At 45.9% G+C, this 17,854-nt stretch overlaps 2 protein-coding genes across 3 annotated transcripts in view; one reads left to right on the top strand and one right to left on the bottom strand.

Moving 5' to 3' along the window:
* ikzf5 (IKAROS family zinc finger 5) overlaps positions 1–17,854 on the bottom strand; it is a 77,741-nt gene that overhangs the window by 17,911 nt on the left and 41,976 nt on the right. The window lies entirely within an intron of this gene.
* On the top strand, positions 2,045–6,258 carry hmx2 (H6 family homeobox 2). The gene is made up of 2 exons (XM_088384399.1): positions 2,045–2,681; positions 5,220–6,258. The coding sequence occupies exons 1-2, from the start codon at positions 2,375–2,377 to the stop codon at positions 5,759–5,761; spliced, it is 849 nt and encodes a 282-aa protein (XP_088240525.1). The 5' UTR covers positions 2,045–2,374; the 3' UTR covers positions 5,762–6,258.

Raw genomic sequence — 17,854 nt, 5'->3', positions numbered from 1 at the left:
GCTTGTTAATTGGAACTTGATGGATAGGAGCCCTTGGATAGGCGGTGCTGATCCAATCTTCCTGACTTTGTGTTTTCCAATAAATTACCCAGTTCATTTCCACACTCACATTACATAAATGGTGCACCTCCGGGGCTCCGCTTGCATTTACAACTCTCTCTCACACCCACACGAGGAAGGAAAGGGGGGGGGGGGAGAAAAAAGAAAAGAGCAGGGCCCCTTTCTTTCTTGAATGAAAATCGAAACTTAATCAACGTTTATACTTAGAAAATTTATCGATATCATTTTCTCGGGTAATTTCCTTTTTCTTGATGCCGGACAAGTCATCGATCATAATCCACGCGTGTTGTTTAATATTTAGCGAGGCTTGATTTCCACATCAAAGTGCGCCATAACTTCATCTGCCCCAGCTTCCTTCCTCCAAATAAGGATGCTCTTGTTCGCTTGTTGCGGTAGGTAAAAGCTGGCAAGACGCCACCCATCATTATGATGGAGAGCCCGCAATGGGGTGGGGTGGGGGTGGGGGGGGGGGGGGGGGGCATGAAGAGGGGTGGAGCTGCGTGGTCCCTAACGTTTGCCCCCACCCCACCCATAAAACATGAGCAGCATGACAACATATACGTCCTAAGTGTGTCTCCAGGTTGAAATAATCTCACTTTGCACAATTGGGGCTTATTTCAATCTTTGCACTCAAATTAAATATTCTACCGGTACTATCCAATCAAATTCAATACAGGAGCGAAAGAATTACACTTGATGTGAAACAATCCAACAACTTTGCCCTAAGAATGCCCCCACTAGCTTAATGCTAACATACAATGGAAAATGCCATTGGTGAGTTTGAATTTAGCACAGATAGTTGCTGTTTCTATCGGCAATTGATATCGGAACACAAACAGTGGGGCAGCACATGTAGACAGTCAATGTAACAATACTCACGGGACTATTATTGCATCTTATTGATTCACTGAGGATAGTGGTGACTCTACTTAAAGACTGGGAGGGTTGCATTAATCATTTTAATAATTCTGTTGTACCTTAGCGTGATTTTTTTGAGTGGCGCTAAAATATTCTTATGCTACAGCGAAAGCTACTTCATTGAACTGAGGCCAGGAGGTTCATTAAGTTTAGTCTTGTCTGATGGATAAAGTAATTTACCAACATCTTGTGGCATCTATAGGCAATTACAAAAGTTTTGACTTTCTTTTGGGATTGTTATGATATGCCGTTAAATCCTAATCCTGATAATCCAAACAGTTCTGACATCACCAGAATCACCTGCCGGTTTTACCTGGCCCATCCTTGCCCTCCAGCCTGGCCTGATGCATTCATGTTGTAAGTGAAGGCTACTGACACCATGATTAAAGGCGGCCATTTGTAATGTGTCTGGGCCTCCCTTAGAAGCAAGTCAAACAGGCATCATGTGGCCATTGCAGCCCTGCAGCTGTCCCACCAACACCACAGTGATGCGTGATGATGGGAGGGGTGGGGGCAACCCCCCCCTACAGACAGGCACAGCTCACCTCTATTCCCACCAATCAATTAATCAATTAACCAGCACTCCAAGGCAGATTAGCATGTTAACAATCAAATGAATTCTTAAATGCTTTTAATGACTCACGTGACACAAACGAGCATGTGGGGCACACGTTCGGGTGATAATATACCGAAAACAAATAGTGAAAAAAGTATTTGGAGCGAGCGCTGCTGCTACATCATACAACTTTAGAATAAATTCCAAAGGAAGGAATTTGTCAGGTTTTAGCCATAGAGCAAAGGAATTTTTCAGGTTTTAGCCAAGGAGCAAAGGGCATTTTTTTTTCCCAGTTGTGGATATTCCACCAGGGTTTCAGCAAAGTTCCCCAAAAATAAAATTAATAAATTAAAACGACGGGGACGGCTGGGTGGGTGGGGTGGGGGGTGCACCAGAAACGAAACGTAATCCATTCAGGAGTGAGTGGTGTCACATGTTCGTTCGGGCAAAAAGTGGAAGCATTGTTTCCTCTCTCTCTGTTTTAAAATGAGCGGGCCGGTAATGGCTTGCGGGATTGGCCCAGGAGGAGCTTACCTTCATGCAAATGAGCTCCACGCCAGCCTCGGCGCCTCCGAGGAGGAGCAGGAGGAGGAGGAGGAGGACCTGCCAAAGCACTCACGTTCCTCAACGGCGCGGCGCACGGACAAAAAAACATCTCCAACTCCACTTCAATGTAAAAGCCCCCCGCGCCATTAAGCGGACAAAAGACGTCCTGTGCGCGCGTGTTTTTGTTTTATTTCTTTTTCCCCACCGCTCCTCTCTTTTCTTGTCGTTGTCGTGATTATAACGGAATAAGGCGAGACAAGAGAGCCCCGAGTCGCTAAGTGTTATGAGGCGACGATGAGTAGCGCAGAAGACAGCGGGAGCAAGGGCTCGACGGGGCCCGTTTCCAGCTTCACCATCCGCTCCATTCTTGGCACGCCGCCGTCCGAGGAGCCCCCAACTCCGGCCACGCACCCGCCGCCGTCGCGCTCCGGAGCCAAGGAGCTCGCCAAGGGACTAGTGGCAGCGCGGAGGAGGACGCTGTCCGTGTCCTCCGAGGAGGAGTGCAGCGGCGGGGAGGACTCGGCGGATTGCTTCTGCACCGAGCCGCCCCACGGACACGGGTGTGGACAAAACCGGCAGCATAACGCCCTCTCCTGCTTAGGTGAATATACACGCTCGTAATTTGAAATATTTTCTTAAAAATTGAACGATTATTGTGGTTGCGCACGCCACCTGTTTCTAATATTTTGCTGACCAAACCGAGCTGCCACTTTATTAGGCACAGCCAAACGATCCAATGAGAATCCATTACAAGAGGTGCGCCTCAAATTAGCATTTTAAATATAAAAATGCTCAGTTTCCATGCTATAAATTCTTTATATTAATAAATATACATTTTTGGTGGTCACCTTATTTAGCTGCGCGGTGAGGATTTAATAGGGACACAATCCAACGAGACAAAAAAAAGGAGCATTATCAGAAAATGTGCATTTACATACTTAGTGGACTGCTATTAATTAACTTATATTCAATAACGACAGAAAATTAATTCAAGCATGTCGGTCATTTTATTTAGCTGCACGGTGACCCTGCTATTTATTTTGTAGCGTTTAATTATTAAGGATAATTAATTTAATTCTGGTGTTTCGGGCAATTTATTTATCTACAAAGTGACATTAGTGTAAAATACAGTACTCAGTTTTGATCATATTAATTCGGGGTTTGTTGAGTGTTTTTGCTAAACTTATTTAGGTGCACGATGGCATATTATAATATAATCGGATCTAACACAGATATATTACCTGTACAAAGATAACGCTCACTTTTGATGTTAATTTAATTATATTTTTTTGCAAATTATGGATTTCACTGAGATTTGCTATATTTATATTTTGGTTATTTTACTATAGCTGCACGAGGACACTAACTGTTAAATATGCCTTGACAATTAAATGTTAATGTCACTTCAGACATCCCCTCTCCCCATATGAAGCTATTAGGCAACCAAAGCATCAGAAATATCTCTGAATCATTGCTACTCACTTCTCTTATTTTTTTTATTGTCTGGCACTGTGGTTATTATTATGAGGTTGATTTAATTTGTTTTGTTAACGTGCCTCTTCTTTTCCTTGCATTAATATAATTAAATCCAAGTAAAACAAGTCAGGCTTTTAATTGCATTGGGCTCTAATTGAATTTCACGGGGTGACACTCGTGAAGCCCCGCAAGGTTTCATCCTCGGCCTCATCACAGTGGTGCTGAAAATAACGAGCTGCACTCGCTCGCTCTTATTTCAAATGTAATTGAGGCGGCTAATTGATGGGACGTGTTTGCAGCGTGCGTCGTCAATTGGGCGTTAAATGGCGCTCAGAGGCTGCGTGTGAGTGTGTGCGCGCGTGTGAGAGGGCAGATTAATACAGACAAGTTGAGAATTGTTGATTTAAAAAAAAAAAAAGAAGAAAAAAAGGGGGGGTGGGAAGTCACATTCGATTTAGCGCACGAGAGCACTGCACTCCACTCCACTCACTCCCTGCAAGTTAAAGCAATTACGCGCGCGCATAAAATGACGTTAATGACGCTCGTGCGTAAAAGGCGCGTTGATAACGCTTGGTGGTCTTGCAGGTCGCGCCATGAGCAATGTTAAAAAAAAGTTCGTGGATTTAGTGCACACGTGAAGCCAATGGCGTCACTGGTCAGGCTCCATCCACCATGCTTTGGTGTTATTTTATTGCCCTGCTAAGTCACTGCGGTCTGCTGACTGCCTTTTTATATTGTAGGTGGTCCGAAATGAAAAGCTAAAGGTGATAAAGTCAAATTGTGGAAAGCACTTTATTAGATGAGATTAGCTTACAGCTGCCTCTTTAATGGATACCAAGATCAGTAATTCTAAGAGTAAAGAAAAAAAAAAAGGGAACCTGAACTTGAGGGATTTTGATGAAATGATACTATATTTTATTCTGAAAAGCTGAATGCTGTGCAATAAATAGAACACACTTGGGATAATTCCACTCGGTAGTAAATTTTGAATTGTTTGAATAGGTAGGCTAAGTAATTTTGGTTTGTTTGCATAAATAATAATTTTGTGTGGTCTCTTACTATATGAAGCATTTTCGTACGTCCTCCGGTGTTGAAAACGGGTTTAAATGGGTCAATCATGAGTAGAAGCAGGAGGAACATTTTTTGAAATCTCTCATCAATTTCAGAATTTTCCTGCAAAACGTTTGGACTGTAGAAGGTACTCTCCAAGATATTCTGAACGAGCTGAAGAGTTTGAACGAGGAACGATTATTTTATTTTCTGTATTAAAGATGTCGGCGCTAAAAGGCAGTTTCAACCTCACCTTCACTTTGTACTTACGACTATAGTTTCTCCTTGTTGGTTGTAGAATAATATGTTTTACTTTTTTGGGGAGGTGTATCAGAAAAGTTCCAGGACTGTTGTCACTTAAGATATATGTCAAATCCCATGGGGCTATCGTGTAGCATAGTGACGTTTTTATCGGCCAGGAACTGTCAGATGCTGCAGGATGTATTTGTAGATGTGCTGGTTGATCATTTGGCCAACACTGAAGGAGAAAACCTGTAGTTTGGATTTGAAATATATCTTTTGTGACACCAGTTCAGAGAATAGATTACTTCAGAATTTTTTTTTGCAGTGTTCCTTGTGTATTGACTCTACTGTGCCCTTGGTGGTCCCGCAGGTCCCACCAAGGGGCTCTTGTCCGCCAACGAGGGACTGTCAAGGCGGCCACCCCTCTTGCGTGACTACAACAAGGAGGAGGAGCAAGAGCGAGCCTTGCTGTCCCCCCTGTCGGAGGAGCGGCAGTCGGACACGGCCGACAAGCACCCGCAGGGCTCCTCGGCCAAGAAAAAGACACGCACGGTGTTCTCCCGCAGCCAGGTCTACCAGCTGGAGTCCACCTTCGACATGAAGCGCTACCTGAGCAGCTCGGAGCGCGCCTGCCTGGCGTCCAGCTTGCAGCTGACCGAGACGCAGGTCAAGACGTGGTTTCAGAACCGCAGGAACAAATGGAAGCGGCAGCTCTCTGCCGAGCTGGAGGCGGCCAACATGGCGCACGCTTCGGCGCAGACTCTGGTGGGCATGCCGCTGGTTTTCCGGGAGAACTCGTTGCTGCGCGTTCCGGTGCCACGCTCCATCGCCTTCCCCACGCCACTCTACTACCCCGGGAGCAACCTGCCCGCTCTGCCTTTATACAACTTGTACAATAAGGTCGACTACTGATTCCGATAGCCCCGCGGGGGTGTCCAAACTTCTTCCTCCGAGGGCCACTCCGATATTAATTTATTAAACACGTTAAAGCCAAGCCAGCACCAAATTGTTTATATATTAAAAAAAAGTTACATGACAGCTTTCTGTTTAAGGCCTGGCTAATGGATGCAAATGCCCCCGGGCCGCAGTTTGGACACCACCGCTAGCCTGTTTAGCGATTGTATGAGGCATTCATATGCAGTAAATTTCATGAGAAAGTAACCAAGCTTCCTTACATTTATGAAATACACCATGTGTATTATTAATTATACTCATTTTCTACCTTTCATTTCAATTTGACCCTCCACTTTAGTTTTCATATCACACGAAAATAAAGTTTATTTAATTCCTTATCATTATATTATTTTTAATGATTAAAAACACAATTCTTCCATTTAGGGAACACAAATGTAATAGTTTTTATTGTCATTTAGCGCCGGGAATAACCTCATTCAATAAAATTTTCTATTTCAATCCAAATTGGGTGCATTTGTTTTCAGCTGACCAGAGTCACCAGACGGGAGCAGAGAGATCATTTTCGACAACAAATAGCAAAAGAATGCGCAGACAGCTGAGATTCAAATCTAGAACCTCGTGACACGTCGTTGAAATGAAGTCTACTAGCCACGGTATTCCTTAAAAGTTGACATTCCTTTTTAAGGCCCTGCATCCGCTGCCAACTTGGAGTGGATTTTACGATTATAACCCACGCGCATACTCGACTACCTTGTGGTTGATGGCAAGTGATAAAAGTTCGCTTTTCTTGGGTGTCACATCACTACATAGAGAAAACACACACACAGAGTTCTGCATGTGCACCAGCTAACGGCTAAATTCCACACGTCGCCCATTCGAGACAACAGCCGAGCTCCAGTGGGCTCGCAGATTACACCTGACCCGATTGGGGAAACGGCAAACGGCTTGAGATGAAATGGCAATAGGAGGTGATTTACGGCCAATGGCTGACAAGATGAGAGGAGATGAATTTGTGACAGAGAGGACGGGAGATTATGGAAAGGAGCGGCGTAGGTTTGCTTGAATGAAGCTGTTTACGAGCTTCCAAAGTGGTCGTTATGTCATCAGCCGTGACGGGACAAAATCTGCATGACCCGCTTGATTTACGGCCACACGCACGTGTGTAGAGATGCGACGATGGAATGCAAAGCTGCCCCCCCCACTCCCCATTCTAAAAAGATGAATAGGTGGAGGTGCCATTTTTTAATAGCGGGCGCCATGAAAATGATTTGAAGTGGTTGAAAGTGCAAAGAGACAGCCGGACGTGGCGTGCCGATGAAGATTTGTCGAGATGACGCGTCGTGCCTTTTTACATTCAAGCGTAAGTCACGCGGGCGTGTAATTTATGATGGGAGTAATGGGAAGTGTGGGAGGAAGACAGAAAGCCTGGGCTTGGCGGGCGGCCTCGCTTCAGACAAAACATTAGGCACACCTGCGCAATTTAACAATATCCATTTGCTACAGTCTTTGTCCTCATTAGGACTGGAGCTAAAGGCCCATTAGACACATTAAATAAATCCAATATTTATCATTATAAAATTATTTACAAACACTTGTATAATGTTCTGGGAACGTAAGTACAGTTTGTTAAATTACCGTTAAAATAGAATTACTCTTGTATTAAAAACAAGTTTAGCTTAACGCTAACGTAGTTTAGCTCAGGTTGGCTACAATGGGAAACATTCTTTATCCTCTGCTAAGAATGATTAATATTATTGCAGTACTGAGAAGCTGAGAAAGGAGCTGAGCCTCCAGTACAGTGCTGTATACCTGTATTACACTGCCCCCTGGTGGCCAAGGCAGGCACCCCAAATGACAGTTTGAACGGATTGAAGGTATTTCCTTTCATTTCAATTGGAAAAGCTGATTTGAGATGGTCACCAAATAAATTAAATCTATTAGTCGGTAGCATAGGTTAGGTTAGCAAAAGATGACAAATCACGGCACAATGTGAGTGTACACCAGTATATAAGCATGCACTCTCGAAAATAAGCAAGAGCAGAGCTGAGCCAATCTTTCGAAGGAGCCGAGAAAGCAAACTTAAGCGTTCTAAAGCTCCGGCTCCCCGAAACTCAATTTAGCAATTTGCAGGAAGACAAGATGGCAGGAAACAAGGCAATTTGCCACGTGTGCAGCACACGACCGAGCCTCCTGAGAGGTCATTATGTGTGAAAAGAAAAGAAAAAAAAAAAAAAGAAAATGCCACGCCGCATTAAGACGTGGCCACATCAGAACCGAGGGAGACAGCCTCATTAGGAGTAATTAGAAAGATCATTTAACTAAACGAGCAAATAATGTCCAGGATATTGAAGAAGGCGCGTGCACTTCTGCCGACCGCTGCCACAGCCATTACAAAAATTGGAGGTCTTTAATAGAATAATGACATGCTTTATCTTGCGAGAGGGTCTTGGCGAGAGCGAGTCGTGCAAAAACAACTGTTGCCGGGGCTCTCTGTCCTCAGCGTGGTCTCGCTCTTGAGTGCGGCGGCAGAAGGCCTTCCAGATAATCCCCCTATTATCCTTAGAAATACAAAATGGAGAGCCCAAAATTGTATCTCACATCCATTATTGTGTCAAAGGTAATGCTAATGGGCTTATCTGGCCAGTAATAGCCCTCGCTTCTCTTCAGGTAGCGTCGCCTCTAAATAGTCGGATGCATATTGGACGGGCGAGAGCCACTTAAAAAATGGTCTGTTCAAGAATTGCTCGCTACTTTAACAATGAGGCCCCCGTGTGCATTTTTTCCCATTAAAGCGTAGATTCACATTTCTGGTTCAATATTGTTCTCGGAGGGTATAACAAGGTGACGGGAACACTTTGCTTGTGAGCGCCGAGTGCGTTGAAATCTCAAAAGTGTTGATATTTTTCTCGGAACGTCTCAGATAGGACACTTTTTTTCCCGGCTAAGTGAAGAGTTACAGCTTTTTCTGTGTGAATTATTATTTCATTGTTCACTGAGGAAGAGCAGTCCATTTGCCTGTAAATAATGCCTTTCTGACAGGTGGAAATCCATCTATCCATTATCCACAAATCACTGCCATTAAAACAAACAAATACATTTTAAAAGTATTCTCACGCTCCCTCATTTTACAAATGTGGCCAAGCTTCGAGTTCTCCCAGACACATCAATTCAAAGAAAATTAACAATTGTATATTTCAACACCAAATTAGGTCATTTTGTCGCAGGTCTGTTAGCTTAATGCTAGCCGATAATACCAAATGCCATAGACGGGCTTATGGAAATTAGCTTCGCTGTTATGGTAACTTAAAAACTTCAAACAGCTGCTACTTTAACACATACAAAGCAGCAACATGTACAAATTGGGCAAATAATGCTTGCCTCTTCTACTTCTTGATTTTGAAAAAGATGCGTACGTGCACGTTCAGCTAAAACAACTCAGGCTAACATTAGCTTAACAGATTTGCCACCAATTCCCGTTTAGACGAGGCCTTAAAAGCATCTTAAGACCAGCCCCAAAAAACATGAATAGGTGAACAGTGAGAGACAAAATGAGAATATTACTGTATCTAATACTTCGCCAAGAGCAATGACATAACCGCATTTTCTCCCCCGCACGCGCCTGCTAGCTGCCCATTCATGTCGTACAGAAGCAAACACAATTTCCCTTCAGCTCCTTAATTTCCAGCTGATATAAAACAGAATGGTGAAGAATCGACTTTTTAAACAATAATCCATAAATAGAGGAGCTGGGATGACAAGGCCCCCCCGGTCCACCCAAAACCTTGTTAGCCACCGGCCCCCTTCAAATTCATTTAGGGAGCGAGCAGGTCTTGCGAGTTGGCTGGCTTAATGCATTGCAATCGCCTTTAAGGGCCTGTGTTTTGGACCAGAACATTGATTCAAATCAAACCGTATCGAATACGTGTCAGTGGTATACAATGCAAACTTTATTTTAAAACTTGCGAATTTTTTATTACGAAAGTCTCCGTTAGCCAAGTAACTTTTTACACGTAGTAGGTTTGAAATATTCCACGTTGTCTTAACGTTACAGTTGGATTTACAGCGGTTAGCTTCTTTTAGCGCTCGTTCCATTATCACCTAACAGGCCGTCGTTTTGACTGACAGCAAATGTTGGATCTAGGATTCATCCCTGGGTGTATTTTCCATGGCGGTTGTCTCGTGTTTGTCTGTCTGTTCTTCAACCGCAGCCGTGACAGACTTGGCTGAGGGAGGGTTTCATTTCTAAGTGCTGATGTGTCGCAGACAGCTTGGCTCTACAAGGGCCTGTTACACACCGATTAAAGAGAGGGAAGGAGTGCTCCCGCGGGGCTGCCTTGTACATTTACCCCGACCGCAAAAAGGTCTAACGTTTACACCTTGCTGCTGACATGACCTTCAAACAAGATCCCTCAGCTGCAATGTCTTCATACTGGAACCACATGGAAAAGAAATGTATGAAATACCGCGAGGGTGAACAGAGAGAGAACCCGACCAAACAACTGACCTACAAAGCAACCAAAAAGCAGACCAACAATCCACCTAAACCAAAAAATAAACCAAGAACCCAACCAACCACCCAAGTCTACCCAACAAACCAATGAACTGACCCACCGACCAAAAACAATCGGCCAACCAACTCACCGGTCCATAAAACAGCAGCTCAACAAACCAACTGACTGACTAACCAGTTTTTGATGGTATTTAAAAAGGAGTCCCCTTTCAATCCAATGAGGTGTGGTCTCTTTGTGAGGACCAAGTGGTCTCATTCAGCTGCATGGGGTGTCGTGATCCGTCACTTCAGCCTGGGAGACTGCTGATTGTTGACCACATGGCCTGCAGTGAAGCACAAAGAGGGCGGCCCGCTATCACCTGACAGCTAATCAGGGATCACTCCGCTGGAAGGGAATCCGTTGGCTTTCGAGAGGTCGCAGCAAATCCCTGTGAAGTGTCCATCAAAGGCTCAAGACACCTGCATTTTCCTAAAGGCAATACCCTGATTATGGTCACATTTGCAATTCAGCTATCATTTCAAAGACATCGATACACTAATTGGAAGCTGAGTGTCGTAGCGAGTGGTTAGCATATTAGCCTCACGCGAGCTGGCGGTTTTGGTTTGGGAGTTTGGTCCCTTTCTTCACTGTAATGGCTGTAAAGTAAATGACACTTAACAACTGTTGCAACTGAAGCAAAAACGAAATCATTCGTAAATTTAACCTCTCCAGGTTGGTTTAGAACTAATTAAATACGTTTCTATTTTAGCAACAACATCGACCGACAGCTGATGACTGTGCAGCACCGTGGTGTGTGCAGGTTCATGTGGGAGACCTCTGCAAACACATTTGTAACCATTAGTTGAGTGTCGGGTTTCAGGTGCAGCCTTCGTCACAGTCGCTGCGAGGCTCTGCAAGAGCCTCTCTGGGCGGGCCGAGAAGGGACTGTGTCCTCTGGAGCCCGGGCGTCCCACCGACTATGCATCACGGCAGGCACGGGAGTAACCCAAGCTGCCCCTCCGGTCTGCCCAGATGCTTTTAGAGGGATTTGGCCCAGCGAGAAAGCGTCTCTTCAAAAAGAGTCGTCGTCACATTAGAAAGTAATTAGCTGCGCCAGAGGCCGAGGATTCCCTGACCGGACTAATTTGGAGTCCCTTCGCAATCCGTCTTGGCGGGAGGCGGGTGGTCAGGCACGCTCTCCCGGCACAGGGGAGGGGGTTCTGTTTTTTTGGAGGGAAGGGGATTCCCAAGGAAGTGCAGGTGGACCAACCTGAGGAGGTCATCAGGAAAGGTTAGCAGGTAATCCATCTCAGTAACCATCCGCAAGTTAAGACATCATACACTCCGGGAAAATGGTATAGGTTAGCGTGAGTCAAATCACGTTTTCTTATTGACTTGCACTGAAATGCCTTTAATCTGTGACAGCATCATAAAAACAAGCGTAGGTACTGTTTGTGCACAGCAGGCCCAGAGAAGCCATTTCAGCGCACGGCCACCTGCTCTCGCGTAGCCTGCAGGGCCTCACTTGCATCAAGCCTTGCTCTCGCTATTAGACTAACTAATCTGATTGGGAGAAAGATGGTGGTGGAGGTGGGAGAGGTTGCAGGGAGGTTTGGGAGGCAGGTGTTGGGGTGGTGGGGAGGTTCAGTGTCTTACAAACAGCATGCTGCAGGGTGGGACTCGACACCGCCAGGCCTCCGTTCTGATCTAGTCTCTGATGGATTAAAAGCTGCAGTAGCCTTCAGCATGATGACGAGAGAACACGGGAGACTCCCCAAGGAATACAGAGATGACACATTTACAAAGTAACAGTGTCCATTAAAACTGCCAGAACCAGAACCCCTAATATCATCCATCCATTCATCCAGCCAGTCAGGATCACACAAGTATTCATGCTGCTTTGGCAACGGACTCAGGCCCAGAAGGAAAACGTGCACTTGTTCAAGCAGAAAGACCAGCAGGCCAATTGGCCAATTAGGAAGTGGCCCGTCATGTCAAACTCATTTGCAAAGGCGCAGCTTAACCCCCGAGGGCGGGAAGGTTTAGATCAAAGGGTGTCCCCCACGGGAGAGCCCACCGGGAGCGGGTCACTGAAGAAACGCTGATCCCTTTGGCTTTTGTGAAGGAATCTTCTAATTACAATAAATCCTCCACTGCGAGCTAAAGACATGATACAGTGGCCATACGATAGCCACCTCGCCCAAGGCCTCGTAGCCGCCCTACACAAGTCCGCCATATAAGACTGATAGCGGCAAATGGCCGCCACCACGCTGGCCGCCTTTCATTTGCTTTGCAGGTCAGAACCTCCGCGAGGGATCTGAGCCTGACCAGCACCCGTGGGCCAAAGTAGCCTCTGGTGTCTAACTGGCTCTTTGACCTTGCCCCCACCTCCGACCTCCAAGATTAGTATCACTATCAGGGTTCGTGCTGGATTGAACTTTTCCATTCTTTTATCGTCTTGTTGTTCCTGCTTGGTTTACTCTCAATGGAACACTTGAAGCTCCACAAATAGTTTATGAATGGCATGTATTTACTACCAATAACAAATCTTTGTCCATTTAGCTATGGCGGCCATGTTGGATGAGAGGCAAAACAAAACGCTTGTCCAGTTGATGGCAGAAGGTGCAATTAACCTACAATCAACGTAACAGAATACCATGAACGATTATCGGTATAAATCTGTGATCCAGAAAGACCGCGTAAGCCCTTCCACACGCTTGAAACACATTTAAATTGCATCAAAATATAACTACTGAAAATAAAAACTCTCCTTTGGAAGTATTCCTTAGCGCTCGTTCTCACTCTTGCTAAAGCAACAACCAATTCATGTTTGCTAACTTAGCATAGATGTTATGGTAATGATGATCATCAAAACAACTGCTACTTTAACAGAGCAGTAACACCTACAAACTGTCTTTTCAAACGTTCCCAAAGATACTGTGATGTACAGAATCAAGACTTGGCAACTTCTCAATGATCGCACAATAGCTGAATGCTACTGGTGAAAGCGTCTAATTGTTTCGCTGACACTTTAGCACCTGTGCGTGTGGTGAGAATGGCCGCATTATGTCACTTAAGACTCATGAGATCATCGGAATGCCATCCCATTATGGTGACATGGTGAGCTTGTATGCGGGACTGAAAGGAAGTCATGAGCTCATTTGCTTTGACCCGCAAAGAACTAAAGCGAAAGAAAAGAAAAAGCAAAGAACGTACCCACGAATGATTATTTGAAGAAGGTCGTGAAATATACACACATATATGCTAGCATTGAGCGCGCTACTTTAACGTGAAGCCGCTCACTTAAAAGCCGGGAGTTCTGACGACTGAGCGACAATGGCGGCTCCGTTTGTTTGCTAAAGTACAGTATCAGTGGCACATGACCCACGCCCTAACAGCGCCATCTTGTTTAGAAGCCAGACGTACCTTTGGCCACGGCATTGAAAGGGAATTACTAATAACACAGCTCTTAATAAAAGGCTTGTAAGTGATACACGAGGCGGGCGGGGGATTGGGGGGGGTGAGGTTGTCATCTCGCTACAGTTTAATCTGGCCCGCAGCTACGAGCACAAGTAAGGCGACACTCAAAGATTCACTGCATTAGTTCTGCTTAGCTAACCGTGAATGCTAATTGCAGGAAGAACAAACTCCTTTTTCCTCTCCGCTACGCCTCCTTTCTCCGTCTTTTGGTAGAGGGGCGGTCGAGCGCGGGTTTGCTCGGAGCTAACATAACAAAGAGTGCTGTCTTGCGAGGGATACACCTCCAATGCAATCCTCCCCTGCTGAAAGGGGACCTCATATTGAGGGACAATTTTTTTAACCTGGATACAAATAGTTGATTCTCTGGAGTGCTTGTTTACCCGTTGAAAAAGAAAAATAAACACTCTACAACGTGGGTGTCAAACCCAAGGCCCGGGGGCCAGATACGGCCCTTCATGTCATTGTATGTGGCCCGCAAATGGCATCTTTGTGTCGATACAAAAAACTGTTTCCACCAATTTACACCGGGCATGGTAGCGTGTTGAGTTATTCAAAAGAGGCGACTCAATCGCCATCGTGTAAAGACTTCCTCTGCCATGCGGTGTTGATTCCAGTGAATCATTAGCAGTTCTCTCAAGTGACAAGTCTTATCAGTTACAAACAGGTACAAGTGGCCCAAGTGCTACCGATTGATCCGCGCTAAAGACTGTCCCCGACACTCCCCCCCCCGCCACTCACTCTCTCCCCTTCCTTCCAAGTGTGGAGGCCACCGTCTAGCCACACCGATACTCCAGGAGACGTCGCTCTCCAGATCGATCGGCCTTCCTCTGACTCGGTTCCTGCTAAGCGACGGCAGTCTCGGCCCATTTGAGGGAGCCAACTAGTGCATTAATAATGTTGATACTTGATAGCAAATTATTTACATGCTCAATAATGAGCCAATCGTGACGCCGCGTTTACATGCGGCGGCTTCAAATCAAACGCGAGGGGCCCGGCGGGCGTCCCCTCCCACGTTCCTGTTTACATCACCCCGTCTCCTTGTTGAACCGCGGCTACTTCACGTCCAATTCGAATCGACAAGATTGCCGTATAATAAAGTACCCGCGGTCCTCGGCGAGCCCGATATTGAGATTCGTATAACTCGGCGGCAGGGAGCGGAGGCGGCCAGGAGGAGCGTTTTCTCCGTGATTGCGGAGGGGGTTTAAGGTTACCGACTAATTTCGCGGTTGTTACCTGCCGAAAGTACCACATCCGGTTCCTCCCCCCTCTCCCTCACTGTTTTCCGACAGGGAACAGTACAAGCTGTTATACTGTAGTGATCATCAGCTCTTCCCCGACGAGTGATTACCAGTAATTACCCGTTTTTTGGGGGGGGGGTTCTCCTCCTCACACCGCCTCGCCCCCTTTCTCCCACCAGCTATTAGCCTAACTGGCTGTTGTGGAGCAAAGAGGAGGTGTGCTGAGAACAAGGCTGGCTTTTATGGACCAGCGCCACTCCATTTGGATATGATCATGTCCCCCCCCCTCCTTTGCTTTTTGAAGTCGGCGTAAGCGCACCCTCTTATTTGCGAGATGCACCGCGTATTTACGGGGTCGCGCCGATGATCAAGAGGTCCTAAAGATAGCCTTCTCGCCGACGCTGTGTGCAAATAAAATGTGGCGCTACGCCAAAGTCGGACATTTATTGACTTTAATCCGCAATTCCGATTACACCGATTGAGTGCGGCATTCGCTGCAAAAAAAAATTTTTTTCAACAAACATTTGACTATAGTTCTGTGCTATTTAAAGGTTTTGAAGACATTGGTGACATTGCTATGGACCACTGGCAGTCGCAATTCTAAAAAAATCATCAATATAATCAATAATATCCATAAAAGGAATATAATTTTGATATACGTAATATTATATAATATTGATAGAACTGTTGTTTACATTAATGAGGTATTTTTAATCTCTGCATTTACGCTGAATTGCAAAATCCGAAATATGGAGAAATTCAGATTTCACACAAAGAGGCTCGATCTAAAGGATTTTGACGCAAATACAAATTGCACCGCTTGAGATTTAAAAAATAAAACGCCAATTGTGATGCTGGCAGTGCAAATCCAGCCGAGTGAGTTTTAAACAGTCTGCGAGACTCCAACGTCTAAAAGTGATACAGTTGGATATTTGTGTAATCCGCCAAGTGCTCGCTCAACGTGTCAGCAGAAGCAAACAAAGTCGACTAAAAACACCTTCATCACACCATTTATTAATATTATTATTATTAATGGTTATCGCCTGCGGCCGTCTGCGGCATTTATTACCACGCGGCGGGGACGAATGGGACAGCGCAGGCGCTCGCACGAGGCCATCGCTCAGCGTGCGACATTGAGATTTTATTGATTGCGTCACTCGCCGATAATATGATGTGCGTCACAGCCGACAACGTTGCAAGAGAGGCACCTAATGAAAGCGTTTAGGGGCGAGATGGATGTTGTTTTCTACTACATTAACCTTGCAAATGGCTGGCGGCCACACACACACACGCACGCAACTTCTTGATGTTTGACATTAAGCCAAAAATCCCTCAAACCATTAAAAATACTCACGCAGGAAAGCTGGAATATGAAATATGAAAATCTTCTTAGCGTCAAAACAGCGCTTGTGGCAAAACATGAGGTCATTTAAAAAGTGTCCGCCGCAGCCGCCCGCTGGTGCCGATGACGGATGAGGCCGGGAACGAGTGAGGGATCGGTAGCGAGAAGAGGGGGCGAGGGGGGGCTTCTCTTGACGGAGTCAAACCCCTCCGAAATGAGTAATCTTACATAATAATATCCTCATGTGTCTTGATAAGAGCAAAGCCGGAACAAGCAGGCGGCCTACCAACGCCACAATGGATATTGAAGGCCCGCCTGCTCAAAATATCAACCGCTATTTCTTCTTTAACAAGGCAATCACCTCCCCGACTAGTGGTTAGCACGTTTGCCCGGCTGTCGAGAGATCCTGGGTTCGAACCTCTGCTCAGGTCTAATCAACAACTTACATCTGCTGTAAAGTTTGGAACCTAATCTGCTCAAAATCCATAGTTAGCCCAAAAGCTAACAGACCCCGATCTCGGTGATCAGTCGCGGGTATAATCCGCTACTCGTCAATGTCAACCAGAATCGTCACCAAATCAGGAAAAATGTCACGTTGCAATAAACCTTCTCCAAGTCCACTCTTGCAATTGTTTGAACCCAGAAGTAATTAAAGCTTAGAGGCCTGTTCGCAAGAAGTTTTACGGGTCCCCGGAGTCACGGCTTTTGGTAAGAGAGGGCGCCGTGGCGGCCATCCATCCCGAGTCAATGACCTGACAGAGCCTGCACTTAATTATTGATAAGACAAAAAGAGCTTTGGCGTTGTCTGCTTGAAGAGATACTTAAGTGGGTTTTAATCAGACGGCAAGATGCTCGGCGTCTCGGTTCTTTGTGTGGTTGTCACTCACTTCTTGGCTAAGCCTAATCAAAAGGCAGAGATAAATGTTGAGTGGAGAGGTCTCGCGACACCTGAAAGGGAGCCACAAAAGGCGGCCCAGAAGTGAGCCCGGCTAGACTTTAAAGGAAGACGGGAGCGAAAGAAAAGAAAAGGAAAACGGTGGCTCTTCTCTGGGCCTCGGCGCTAATGTAAGGGAGAGGGGAGAGGAGGAGAGAGAGAGAGAGAGGAGGGAGGGGAGGGGGAGGGAGACGCAAAAGCAAAAAAGGAAAGCGGGAGAACTGGTGCTAGAGAGGACAAAGAGCTCCTAGGTGTGCACTCGGCATTCGGTAATTGGCAAAAGAAGCTTCATTTCTTGCCGTGATTTCCTGTCTTTTTACCGCGGCTGACAATCCCGCCCGCGCTTTTAATAGGCCGGCGAGGGAGAGCCTATTCTTCGCCGGCCGCCCCCGCCCGCCCGACACCAACCTGTCCGTCAGCGCCCGCCCCTCCCGGCTCCTTGCCAAATGGGGGAAAGCATTAAGCATGTTCCCTTCAGTCATTCTCTCTCTTTGAATACCTCAAAGCCCTTTAGCTTTAATCATTTCAGGATCAGACTCAGTCTAAATAAGCCAAGCCATTTTCTGCACTCAATTACTCCCTTAACAGCATCAAAAAGAGAAAGGA

Source organism: Syngnathus floridae, chromosome 9 (assembly GCF_059516105.1).
Source record: "Syngnathus floridae isolate MCC-2025c chromosome 9, RoL_Sflo_1.0, whole genome shotgun sequence".
Classification (NCBI taxonomy): Eukaryota; Metazoa; Chordata; class Actinopteri; order Syngnathiformes; family Syngnathidae; genus Syngnathus; species Syngnathus floridae.
Note: the sequence above shows the minus strand (reverse complement) of the source record. Positions and strands in the feature narration are given on the sequence as shown.